At 38.6% G+C, this 12,682-nt stretch overlaps 1 protein-coding gene and 1 pseudogene across 1 annotated transcript; both read left to right on the forward strand.

The window, feature by feature from the left end:
- Window positions 1-1,658: 1,658 nt before the first annotated feature.
- On the forward strand, window positions 1,659-7,936 carry LOC143862308 (Acid phosphatase/vanadium-dependent haloperoxidase-related protein). Its single transcript, XM_077373326.1, has 5 exons — window positions 1,659-1,952; window positions 2,112-2,243; window positions 2,715-2,752; window positions 2,955-3,021; window positions 7,481-7,936. Exons 1-5 carry the CDS (start codon window positions 1,758-1,760, stop codon window positions 7,883-7,885), a joined length of 837 nt encoding a protein of 278 aa, XP_077229441.1. The 5' UTR covers window positions 1,659-1,757; the 3' UTR covers window positions 7,886-7,936.
- A 1,283-nt stretch (window positions 7,937-9,219) lies between these two features.
- LOC143860802 (pentatricopeptide repeat-containing protein CRR2, chloroplastic pseudogene) lies at window positions 9,220-11,648 on the forward strand (annotated as a pseudogene).
- Window positions 11,649-12,682: the final 1,034 nt, after the last annotated feature.

The following is a 12,682-nucleotide window of genomic DNA, read 5'->3' on the forward strand; positions in this document are numbered from 1 at the left end:
GTCTCTTGTAAAGAGAGATGAGAGTTTAGAAAGATGAGAACTTATATGATGCCTGACTGTGAGATTATAAAGGGCGGAGAGAGAAAACCATCTCTCCTTTGATTTTTAATCCAAGAGAAAGCCCTTTTTCTGACTTTTTCTTGATTCAAAAACCAAGGCAGCAGGTTTTGCCTCTACCCGCCGTTTACATTCTTTCTCACAGTCGGGCATCATATAATTTCTCTAAAAAGATTATTTGAAAGAGCTTGCAGTTCCTGCGGGTGCCCTCAGCTAAGCTTAGCTGTGGTGGCTCTTTAAAAACATAGGGGCCCCACATTGTTAGGATGATCTGAAGCATTCATTTGAAAGATCACATCATAGATAGGGTGTGTACAAAAAATCAGCTCCATTGGATCATCCTAACCCCTCCAGAAGTGGGGACAAAAATGGGCAGATTTGTGGACAAAATGTGTCTATCCATTTTTGCCCCTACTTTTGGAGGTGTTAGGATGATCCAATGGAGCTGATTTTTTGTACACACCATATCTATGATGTGGCCTTTCAAATGAATGCTTCGGATCATCCTAACAATGTGGGGCCCCTATGTTTTTAAAGAGCCACCTCATATAAGCTATATGAGGGCACCCTTAGGAACCCTTTTCTCTATTTGAAAAGGGTGTTTATGCATTCTGGCCTAGACATAGGTCAAAGAGAAAGTTATTATAAGGGATTCTCATGTTTAGTAAACCCAAGAATATAAGGTATAACATACCTTATTAATTGGTCATGGGATGAGAAAGTCTCTTGTAAAGAGAGAGGAGAGTTTAGAAAGATTATTGGAAAAGGTGTTTCGGCATTTTGGTGTAGACATAGGTCAAAGAGAAAGTTATTATAATCTCTCGTTCTTACTAAAAGTGGAATTCTCATATATTTGCCTGTGGACGTAGTAGGCACCTACTGAACCACCAAAACTTTTTATAATATATTCGTGGTGGTTGTCAAATTTTCTACAAATGCAAGCTGTATTACGGCCCTGTTTGACTCACATTCGGTTGGCATACTCTTAAAACAAACATGGCCTTCACGGTTTCACTTTCCTGTACTCAATAGAAAAAAGGAAATTAAAGGTTTCTTCATTTACACGTGGATTTATTTAGGCAACTTGTTTTGGCACGAATAGGGTGAGACTTGAGAGGCTGTTATCAGAGGTGCCCTCGTGATTGTTAAATCAGCACAATCCGACCGTTCATCAAGTGGATCCAGCCATGTGAAAATCAAAGTCACTCTCTATTTGGGCAATCTCACTAGTTTGCAACTGTCAGATCAGATGTCATGTGATTGGACCCACCCACAGTACATCAAAGATGATCCCGATTGCTCACCAAAAAATCACTCTAACCAGACAATCCTAACCATTGGATCTGTGAGTTGCAAGTTGACTATTATAAGAGAACTTAGTCAAGCAATCTGTTTAGGGTGGACCCCACTTGATCCGATGTTTCGGATTGTCAGATGAGTTCAATGTGGGTCTACATCACATATTTATGGTGGACCCCACTGGATCCGTTGTTTCGCATTATCTGATGAGTTTGATTTTGGTCTGTGGCACACATTTATAGTGGACCCACTTGATAAACGGCTGAGATCATGTGGGTGGTGGTCGCAGTCTCATGGCTTCTCACTCTGTCACTCCATCTTAGAACGACAGGAAAATGCACAAAATCTAATCCCAAAAACTGAAAACAAAGCACAATTTTCCTGCCATATGAATCGCCCTCATGAACAGTAGGGGGGAAATCATGTTACTATCTTCTTCCTCTTCTGCAACTTTTCCTCGTCATCTTTCTCAGACCTTCTTCTCACACTCCAAAGCCCATAAGCTTAATAATCGATTTCCATTCAAAAAACCAACAGCCCAAGTAATCTGTCTGAGCATTGGACTTGAAGAAGTTGCTGAAATTGTCCACAACAAGGTAAATCCAGTAAACCCTAATTTCGAATGAGAAGAGAAAGTAGAGAAAACCCAACTCTTTTACTGATTGTTTAGTTTTTATTCGAATTAGTCTTTGTAAGTAGAGAAAACCCAACTGTTTTATTGATTGTTTGGTTTTTATTTGTATTTGTTCTTGTAGCCTTTGGTTGCTGCTGCTTTTTCTGCTGCAATTGGGCAGTTCTCAAAGCCTTTCACTTCTGCTCTTTATGGAAATGGTGTCGATTTTAGGGCTATAATTCGATCCGGTGGAATGCCCTCGACCCATTCGGCGGTAAGGCCGATTTTCTTCTTGATCGTTTTTTATTTTTATTTTTTTGAATTTTGATGTTGTTATAATTCACCTCTAATCTGAATTGCCAGTTTGTAGACATAGACTTTGATTTGGGGACTTGGGAGATCATTAATTTTGTCTAGTTTGGATTGATAGTGCTAAGGATTGTGCTAAATGTGCCCCCATTTTAACCATGAACAATGCCATGCTAAATGCTAAATGTGCCCCCATTTTAACCATGCTAAATGCGCCCCCTTTTTAACCATGAAAAATGGGCCCCTTTCAGTGATGATATGACTCTGCAACCATTTTGACTTTATTTGTAAAAGCACTCAAAGGGGTGTTCCTATTGAACAACGGGGGCGGATTTATCATACTGCAAATTCAATTGATGTTTAGTTTATTTTTTGGGCTTCGCTTGTTGATCCTTTACATTGTTTTTCTTTTTCTTTTTCTTTTTTGGAGTCATAGGGAGTTGTTGCTGCTGCAACTTGCCTTGGTCTAGAAAGGTAAGCGAAACCTTTCAGAGATTTTAGTGATGGATTACTCTCTTTCTGTATCAAGTAAAATGATGGATATAGAGAACCCTTGTTTGATTTATTGGTTGCTACCATAAGTGGGTACTTTCTATATGACAAAATTTCAGTGTTTATTCTAAATTGGCTTGGTTGCGGTTTTGTTTAATTATGTCGGTCGGATATTGATATGCAGGGGTTTCTCAGATTCAATTTTTGGCATGACTGTTGTTTTTGCTGGCATTGTCATGTATGATGCTCAGGTACATATGTTTTTACTTTACATTTTGGTTTCAATGGGGATGTGGTAATCATAATTTTGTTATTTCCTTTATCTTGTCTACAATGTGCTTATGCTGACCTAATTAGAAGTTAAGAATTAATCAGCATGAAGGTAGATGTTTACAATTGATAAAGATGCTTCCACAGCCTGCTTAAACACATAATGAAAAGAAGGGGTATTCTCTGTCAGGATATATTATCACTTGCTTCATATGTTTCATTCCAATTTTCTTGCTTCTACTTTGTTTGGGAAATTGTGTTTTAAGTTAATGAAGAACCCATAACACGGCTTTAGGGTTTAGTTTCGGTTGCAATTTTTACGGAAAATAATGGGGCTGAATCGCAACCTTAGCTGTTTTCTGATGCAAGAACTTGTTAACATTTCTTAGGTTGAGCCCATTCAAGGAAAGATAAATAAAAAAAGGACTTAATATCTTTGGAAATGTTACCATTCAAAAAAAATTCTTAGGAAATGCTTTCTCGGGGTACCTACTATTTCTCTGCCCCTGTCTGTAAGGATACTTCATTTATCTTTTCGCTCTGATGGGGTTCCTATTTGCATTTGATACTGCTATTTGAAGCAAGAACACAATACACTCATGATCCCCTTATACTTGTGTAGGCCCAACTTGCTGTGTCTGCCTCCATACAATACTAGTAATCACATCAGTTACTAGATGGATACCTTGATTGGTTAAAATAATCACCATGGTTTGAACAGATGGCACTCTTTCCTAATTAACTATCATGTTTTTTGGTTGTTAGTGTTACATATTCAAAAACAATTATATTTTTGAATATTTTAGTCATGGATGTTATGTCCATATCACCTTCTTCATGAAATTTTTCTAAAGGATTCATTTAGCCGACCCCAACTAGTTTGGGACAAAGGCTTTGTTGAGTTGAGTTGAGTTGAGTTGAGGATGTTATGTCCGTATATTATTAATTCCATCTTCTAGGTTAAATCTTGGTAAGATTTTTTTTTGAAAGATTATAAATCTTTATTATAAATCTTAAGATTATTTATTATAAATCTTGTTAAGATTTATAATGTTTAATTTGTGTGTGTCTTGTGTCTTATCTCATGATATGGCACACCTATATCTGTATTTGTGTCCCAAATTTTGGAAATGTCGAGTCTTTAACTCCATTCCCATGTCTGTCCACATTTACACCCATCAATATGTGAATTATTTCTGTTTTTCTTTGTGGGTTAGATTCTTCGTTATCTTAATTCAACATAAACATATCGATCCATTACCAGAATATGTTTCTCCAGTTAATACCATCTTTGAAGAAAGATGACTATATTCAGATAAAATATGAGATTACATATTCACATCAGTGGGGAGAGTGGAGCCGTAGTAAAGAGAGTCTCTCAATGCTCTAGATTTAGCGAGCCGATCCACTAGATCATTGGCACTCCTAGGAATATGAACAAAAGAAAGGAAATTATCGGTGATCATAGAACTAATCTCATCCAAAAACTTAGCTAATCTCAATGGACCTGTGCCTTACCTCCATCTTGCCTTCTATTTGTCCATAAATAAGCTCATTCCGACGCTAAGAGCGCGAACCTCCGCTTCTGTAGAATCTGTTATTCCAACCAGTCAAGAGACGTAGATGATGGCGCCATTACTATCTCTAAAAACTCCTCCAGTTAATACCATCACTAATAAAAAAATGACTGATCGCCTTGTCTAGAAGCTTGAAAACCCAACTTGTTCTCAACAGGGGATCAAGTCTGATTCAACTCAAGAATCAACTGAGATTTTCAAGTTTTTCTCTAGAAATTAGAAGAAAAAATTTAAAACTACAGGAAGACTGATACAACAAAGAATAATGAGTTCATAGGAACATTGTATTACTGTCTTGGTTGTGTATGTTGACGGCATTGTTATTAGAGACAATTATTAGATAAGAATTGATGAGGTGAATAAGCATAATTTGCAGCACTTCCAGATGAAAGACCTGGGCAGCAACTTATTTTCTTAGTATCGAGGTATCTAGATTTTAGTGTGGTATTAGTCTGTCACATTGTGTATGACAGATTTATTAACATATGTTGAAAGGTCTGTCGGGTAAAACTAGTTGATGCTCCTATGGACCCAAACACTAATTTACTATAGGATGATGGAGTGTTATTTGATGATACAGGCAGATACAGATGACTTGTTGGAAAACTTATGTATTTGACTATATCACTAGTGTAGTAAGTCAGTTCATGAACTCACCCAAGAGTTCCTCATTGCAAGCAGTTAGGTGCTTCTTACAGTATCTGAAAGGTGATCCCAAAGGGATTATTTTTGCCCGATAGTCATTTCAGTATTGGAAGTTATTCTGATGTTGACTGGGCAAGATCTCCATCTGATATAAGATCTGCTACTGGATATTGCACCTTCGTTGAAGGGAACTTGGTAACTTGGAGACAGTAAAAAAAGCGAGTGTAGTTTCTGAATCAAGTGAAAAGCTGTGTACAGGTAATGATTCACACTAATTGTGAGTTAATGTTGCTGAAAACTCTTATATCTAAGATAGGTATTTAGGTTCAGAAACAACAAAGATATATTGTGAGTTTGTGACAACCAGAGCAGTTAAGCAACAACTTATATAGCAGGCAATTTAGTATTCCACGAGAAGAATAAACATATTGAAGTTGATTGTCACTCTATTTGAGAAAAGATTTTAAGTAGACATACTTATGCTCCATATGTCAAGTCCAAGGATCAGTTAGCAGACCATCTTTATAAGTGGCAAGAATTAAGAGATAAGGTAGTTTTTAGGTATTAATGTAATTAGGATGGGGCCCATCATACTTAGAGTAGTTTAAAATGTAATATATTAAAATCCAAAATATATGGGAAAATATTTTAGGCCAGCCAAAGAGCTCAATATGGATATAAATTTACATGCAATATGCAATCGGTTACATCAGCGCATATCGCATATTGCATGTAAGTTTATACACATAGTTTCTTCTTGGGCAGCCAAACTCATCCTTAGGCATGCAACTCAATTAGTATCGCATACTGAAAATGTAAGCTTCTATCCATATTTTCTTCAGTCAGCTGAACGCACCCTTACGCATGCAACCCAATTAGCATCACTGTAGGAACACATCTATACTAAAATTTGAACATGCTAAAATTATTTTCTTGATCTTTGGTATTTTTTTTTTTAAATTAAAACTTTTATTGCACTTGAAAATGGAAAAGTGTATGAGGAGGGACCAGCGGTCCCCAAAATACACCCATGCGGGGAAATCTGGTCGAAGTAGTAGCACCCGCCACCCAGGTCCCATCATAGGGAAAGAGTTACAGTTCCACTAGGGTAACTGTACAGATTACATTCGTATGCTGTGAATTAACACCATCCTCTGTGAGGCCATCCGCAATCGCATTTGTAGATCTTCTTCGATGTGAAATCTGTCGGTGCAAGATGTGCACCGACTCACATATTTCATCTAGAATTTGGTACATCCTCCAGGGTCCGCTACAACTGTTTAGCGCCCATGCAATGACATTGGATGAATCACCTTCGACAATCAAAGGTCCAATGTTATGCTTTTCGTACCATTTTAGGCCAAAAGGCAATCCTTTCGCCTCGATCTTCGGCATTTGTTATGCAAATTCATGACGAGCTTTCCTGGATCATACATGTAATGACTGACTAACCAAAGCGCAAGTAACATATCTTGCAAACTGGCTTGTCCATCAACCTGCATTAGATCCATGGATAATTAAGAAGCTCTCCCTCTGCTCTGTAGGAACTTTAAAGAATCCTCTATGGGAGACCCTTGAGTTTCTATATACAACCTTTTATGTTGAACAAGGTCTTCAAATTTCAGATCCTCAATAATTTGCATGTCGTCGTTAGTGACAACCATGGGTTTAAATTTCGGTTTCGGCTAAAATTTCGGACTTATCCTAAACTGAAATTTTGATCGAAATTTGGTACACGCGCTCAAAATACCATTTTTTTGGGTCGATATTTCGATTCGACCGAAATTTCGGTGATTTCGATCGAAACTTTGTAAAAGAATAAAAAATTAATGTTTGTTAACAAATTTCAACGAAGTTGCTGAAATTTTGTAAATTTCTGCTATTTTGGTTTCGGAATGTTTCGGTTTCGGTCTTCACCAAAATCCGAAGATTTCGGTCGAAATTTAAAACCATGGTGACAACCATGTATGATTGCAAATTTACAAATAACAGAGAGATCATCGAATACTGGCATGTCAAAACAGATCGCTCTCAATGCTATTTATACTCTCTATTTCTTGTACTATTTACATGTTTTTACGTCACTTTGCAAAAATTCAGCCTTACATGATACATCTCCTTTGGATTGACTTTTCTTGTAGTTAAATGATACTCTGAAATTGACAATGGCTTCATTGACCAAGAATTTTTCTTTTTGGGTTGGTGTAACAACTTGCAGGGGGTGAGAAAGGAAGTGGGCTACCATGCAAAGATACTGAACACAATACTGCTGAGGACCCAAGAGAACCCAACTCCCTCTGGGGAAAAGGATGATTTGATTGACTCTAAACTGGGATCATCCTCCATAAATTCAGAGTCTCTTTCTCCCCTCCTATCCGTATCCGAGACAGTGAGTTCTTACACGGAAAATCCGACTGCCCCTTCTTTTTGTAGGTTGCCAAAGTTAACGAGCAGGCCGAATGGAATGCCATCTAATTCAGTAGGTGACATTGAAGATGAGCTAAAGAAAGAGTACAGGAAGTACTATCCTTTGAAAGAATCAGTTGGTCACACAGAGCTTGAGGTTATAGTGGGTGGCTTGTTGGGTTTCCTTGTAAGTTTAGCAGTTGAAATTATACTGTAAGTTGTAATTTACCATACATTTTTCAATATAATCAGATAGTCTTTACCAAAATCAAGATGGTTTTTTTTTTTCAAAAGGTAACAAATTTTATTCCATCGAAAAGAAATATTACAGCCCAAAGTGACAAGATGTCCTAGAGGAGGGCCCCACTATGTACAAATCCATCAAGATGGGTTTTTATTACAGGTGAAAATATCTCTCAAATATACATGCATACATACATACATATAAAAAGGGCGGCCCAGTGCACGAGGCTCCTATTTATCAGAGATTCCTCTGGTTGTTCTTCTTTTAGGTAAGCTAGGATTTAACCTAAGACCTCAAGGTTGATGTAGAAAGTCTCCACCAGTTGATCTACAGCTGCGGGTTCTTCTTGTTGTAATAAAAAAAGTCTACAAAGATCAGAGAAAAGAAAAAGAGAAGAATTCAAAGCAAAACAATGACAGGTTCCACATGCATATTTTTCTAAATTTTTAAATCCAATCTCTGGAAGCAAAGAGATCTGAAAATAGAAATAGATAATAAATTGTTTTCACCTTATTATAATGGGGTAATACAAACAAGTTACAAGTAAAATAGAACAAAAAAATCACTGAAAATGGCTGTCGAGTTCAGAATAATACATGTATGTGTCCTATGTGGATAGGTAATAGCCATTCACACTGAAATTGTATAGGTTGCCTTTGCATAAGCATCCCACTACGAATTTGTTGTGTAATCAGACAATAGAAAATCAGAAAATTGTGAAAAAAAATCTGTTCCAAACTTTTCCGGTAAGTTCCTTCAATCCAAACAGGGCCATGGTCAAGAAAAACTTGCCTCAGTCAGAAAATGTTGGTCCAATGAGCGGATGGATCATGGTCCAAAAGCTATACACGAGTGGGATGATCTTGACCATCCAATTAGAGGCCTTCAAACAAATGGTGTCAAAGCATAATTCACCGAAGATTCATATTTATGGATAAGAAGACTATTAATTGGGCGGTCAGGATTGTTCAATCAATGCCAAATCTGGACCACTGTTATCCTCAATACATCTCACTTGATGGATGGTCTAGATTATGAAATCATGTGTGACATTTACTGTATTGCATGGGACCCACTTAGAAGTACGTGTAATCAAAACGAGTCCGAGTACGCAAATGATCGCGGTTAGGACCATTGATCAATCCTCACGATCAACACTGGGTCCCACATACGAGCATGCTCCAGGACCCTCATACTATGTAAATCTGGTGGGACTACTGGTCCCATGTATATGAATCTAAAAAAGAATACCATCATGTGCCCGGTCACTGATCTGTTGTACTCAAATGGGCGTCCATTCATCCATACGATCTACTTCTACAAAAAAATCAATGCTTTAGCTTCTTTTAGCTAATCGTAACTTAGGTCTAATAGATCAAGAGGGCAAGACTTGTGTCAGCCAGTCAGATCAACGGACCTGATCATGCCACGTGACACAGTGGCCTAATAAGGCCTATTGTTAAAGCTTCACCTTATTTCTCCACAAGGATTCATATTTCCCGCCAAATTCTTCCTGTAATTCCTCCCACAAGTAGGGAAAATAGCCGTTGAGAGAATACCAAACTGCATCTATTTGAATTTTTCATGCAATGAGTTTTCATCTCTTCTTCTCTTCAAAACAATGCTTTGTTCCATAAGGAGAGCCTCTCGTTCTCCACATCCCTCTTTCAGCTTCTTAGCCCCTTCATTACAAAATCAATATCCAAAGTTGCATTCCTTTGCAAGAACTCCCCAACTATACAAACCCAATAAAGAGATAATCCCTTCAGATAATCCCAACCAAACATCATACTACTCTTCTCTTCTTCAGTCTTGTATCGATCGAAAAGCCGTCGAGCCCGGAAAACAAATCCATGCTCACCTTCTACTGACTGGTCTCATCCCCAACCCCAACCTCATTTTGGGTACCAAACTCGTCAATTTATACTCTGTCTGCAATATTTTGTCATATGCCCACCAACTGTTTGATCAAATTCCTAAGAGAAATATCTTCCTATGGAATGTTCTCATTCGCGGGTATGCATGGAATGGACCCCATGAGGTAGCCCTCTCCCTTTACCACCAAATGCTTGATTACGGTCTTGAGCCCGACAATTTCACTTTCCCTTTTGTTCTTAAAGCCTGTTCAGCCCTTTCGTCTCTTCAAGAGGGAAGAGACATTCATGACCACGTGAGACGGACCGGATGGGAATCCGATGTCTTTGTTGGAGCTGCTCTTGTCGACATGTACGCCAAGTGCGGATGCGTTGAAAGTGCGCGAGAAGTGTTTGATAGAATATCACAAAGAGATGTGGTCCTTTGGAATTCAATGATTGCCACTTACTCTCAAAATGGTCATCCCTCCGAAGCACTCTCGTTATGTCGCGAGATGACTTCGATGGGTTTTCGGCCTACGGTTGCAACTCTTGTAACCATAATCTCAGCATCGGCCGATGTTGCCGCTCTACCACAGGGGCGGGAAATTCATGGGTTTAGTTGGAGACATGGGTTTGACTCGCAAGACAAAGTAAAGACTGCTTTGGTAGATATGTATGCTAAGAGTGGATGGGTGAGGATTGCTAGAAGGTTGTTCGAGTGCCTAGCCGAGAAGAGGCTTATTTCTTGGAATGCTATGATATCCGGATATGGAATGCACGGTCATGCTACCGAAGCCCTCGCTCTGTTTGAGGAGATGAAGGAGGAGATTCGGCCGGACCATATCACATTCGTGGGAGTTCTATCGGCTTGTAGCCATGGAGGTTTGATGGATGAAGGGTGGAAGTTCTTCAATATGATGGTTAGAGATTACTCGATAGAACCGACAGTTCAGCACTATACTTGCGTGATCGATCTCCTTGGACATTCTGGTAAACTAGACGAAGCATTCGATCTTATCACGGGGATGAACGTAAGGCCGGATTCTGGCATATGGGGTGCTCTGCTCAATTCATGTAAAATTCATGGAAATGTAGAGTTGGGAGAGATAGCATTACAGAGGCTGATCGATTTGGAACCCGATGATGCAGGGAACTATGTGCTTTTATCCAACATCTATGCGCAAGCCGGGAAGTGGGAGGGAGTTGCTGAGCTGAGGAAGTTGATGAAGGAGAGAGGATTGAAGAAGAGCATTGCTTGTAGTTGGATTGAAGTTAAAAACAAAGTCCATGCGTTTTTAGCAGGGGATGTTTCGCACCCTCAATCGGATGAGATTTATGTGGAGCTAGAGAGGTTGGGAGGACTTATGAGGGAAGCTGGCTATGCCCCGGATACTGGGCCAGTGTTCCATGATGTAGAAGATGATGAGAAGATGAGCATGGTGTGTAGTCATAGTGAAAAATTGGCAATTGCATTTGGGCTCATCAATACAGCCCCTGGAACGAGGCTTTTAGTGACCAAGAACCTTCGTGTTTGTGATGATTGTCATACTGCAATCAAGTTTATCTCCAAAATTGTCGAGCGGGAAATAATAGTGAGAGACGTCAATCGGTACCATCATTTTAGAGATGGTGCATGTTCATGTGGAGATTATTGGTAAACAGAAAGATCATATTTAAACATAGGAGTAGCCATCAATCTACAATGAGATGGAACGGTGTTATTGTCTCCATTATTGTAAGAAAGAGAGGCATTTGTAGAAATTCATCCCACCCATTTGCTGCTTATTGTAATTCTTGAGAAGAAGGGAATAAATGTGCTAATTTATATATATAATTTTCATAATTGGAATTGTGAAATGACAGCAGAAAGAGTTTTGTTTTTTCTTTTGTTTTTGGTTATTTTCTCTTGTTAGGAGGCCAAACATTTTAGGGTTGACTTTGATGCTTACAAAAGCTTATGATACAGCTTTGACAAATAGGCAGAACTAATTCATTTGAACATGCTTAGTGTTGTGATGTGTGTTTTTTAAGTGTTTTCCGTATGGATTCATCAGTTCACTCTGCCGTAATAGCAGCCTATGTGGGAAAGAAAAAGTAGTATGTAAACAAAAGAAACAAATAATATAGAAAATATTCAGAAGGAAATCAATACCAAATCAGGATTTGTAGTAAATTACAGCACGAGAAGTTCTTTTCTAGATGAATTACAGCTCTTCTTATGCAGATTAAGGAAAAAAAATCAAAACTATGCACATGAAGTTAAAATTCAAAGCTACATCTCCAATCCCATCTCCAAATCATACAGTAGGTCATCTATGCCTCCCGCTTATAGTGGAAGGCGACTAGTCAATTGCCATCGCTTGAGCCAAAGGGTACGCCCGCGGTCTGTGGAAATTGGCTAGTACCATTTTGGAAATTCGAGAATGCCGCCGGAGGATTTCTCCCTCTCTTTGTCACTCGAACGCTCGGCTAATGGTGAGGCTGACACCTTGGCGAAAGAGGGGGTTGTAAAGTCTGGTATGGAGGTAATCATAAATAGAGTCAGGTAAGGTGGTCAGATCATTTCGGAGTCGTTCTATATGGTCATGCCTATGGTCAACTGTATTTGATGTTGGAAATTCAATAAAATCTGTTGCTGTTTCTCCAAAAAAAAACAAAAGAACAAGAAATTCAAAACCTTACAATGGCAGTATCTCTCTTTTAACAATTTATCTTTGCCTATATGTTTTTCAACATGTTTTAGCGTCAAGAAGAGCTCTTATGAAGCAATATTTGGAAGTTAAGATTGCTGGAGAGAGAGACTGTAGGTTGCTCTAGCTGAACATGCTAGTATGCTACGAGAGAAACAGAAGGAGAAGTCAATTTGAATCAAGAACAAAAGAAAAATTAAAAGAACAGGACACGTATGCCCAAT

Source organism: Tasmannia lanceolata, unplaced genomic scaffold, assembly GCF_043159265.1.
Source record: "Tasmannia lanceolata isolate RefF3 unplaced genomic scaffold, GAP_Taslan_0.1 ptg000037l, whole genome shotgun sequence".
Lineage (NCBI taxonomy): Eukaryota > Viridiplantae > Streptophyta > Magnoliopsida > Canellales > Winteraceae > Tasmannia > Tasmannia lanceolata.

What these genes read in the sequence shown, in the direction of transcription:
- LOC143862308 (XM_077373326.1), top strand. Translation starts at nt 1,758, where the DNA reads ATGAACAGTAGGGGGGAAATCATGTTACTATCTTCTTCCTCTTCTGCA. An exon ending in CTGAAATTGTCCACAACAAG is followed by an intron (nt 1,953 to 2,111) that starts GTAAATCCAGTA and finishes TTGTTCTTGTAG; the next exon opens with CCTTTGGTTGCTGCTGCTTT. An exon ending in TGCCCTCGACCCATTCGGCG is followed by an intron (nt 2,244 to 2,714) that starts GTAAGGCCGATT and finishes TTGGAGTCATAG; the next exon opens with GGAGTTGTTGCTGCTGCAAC.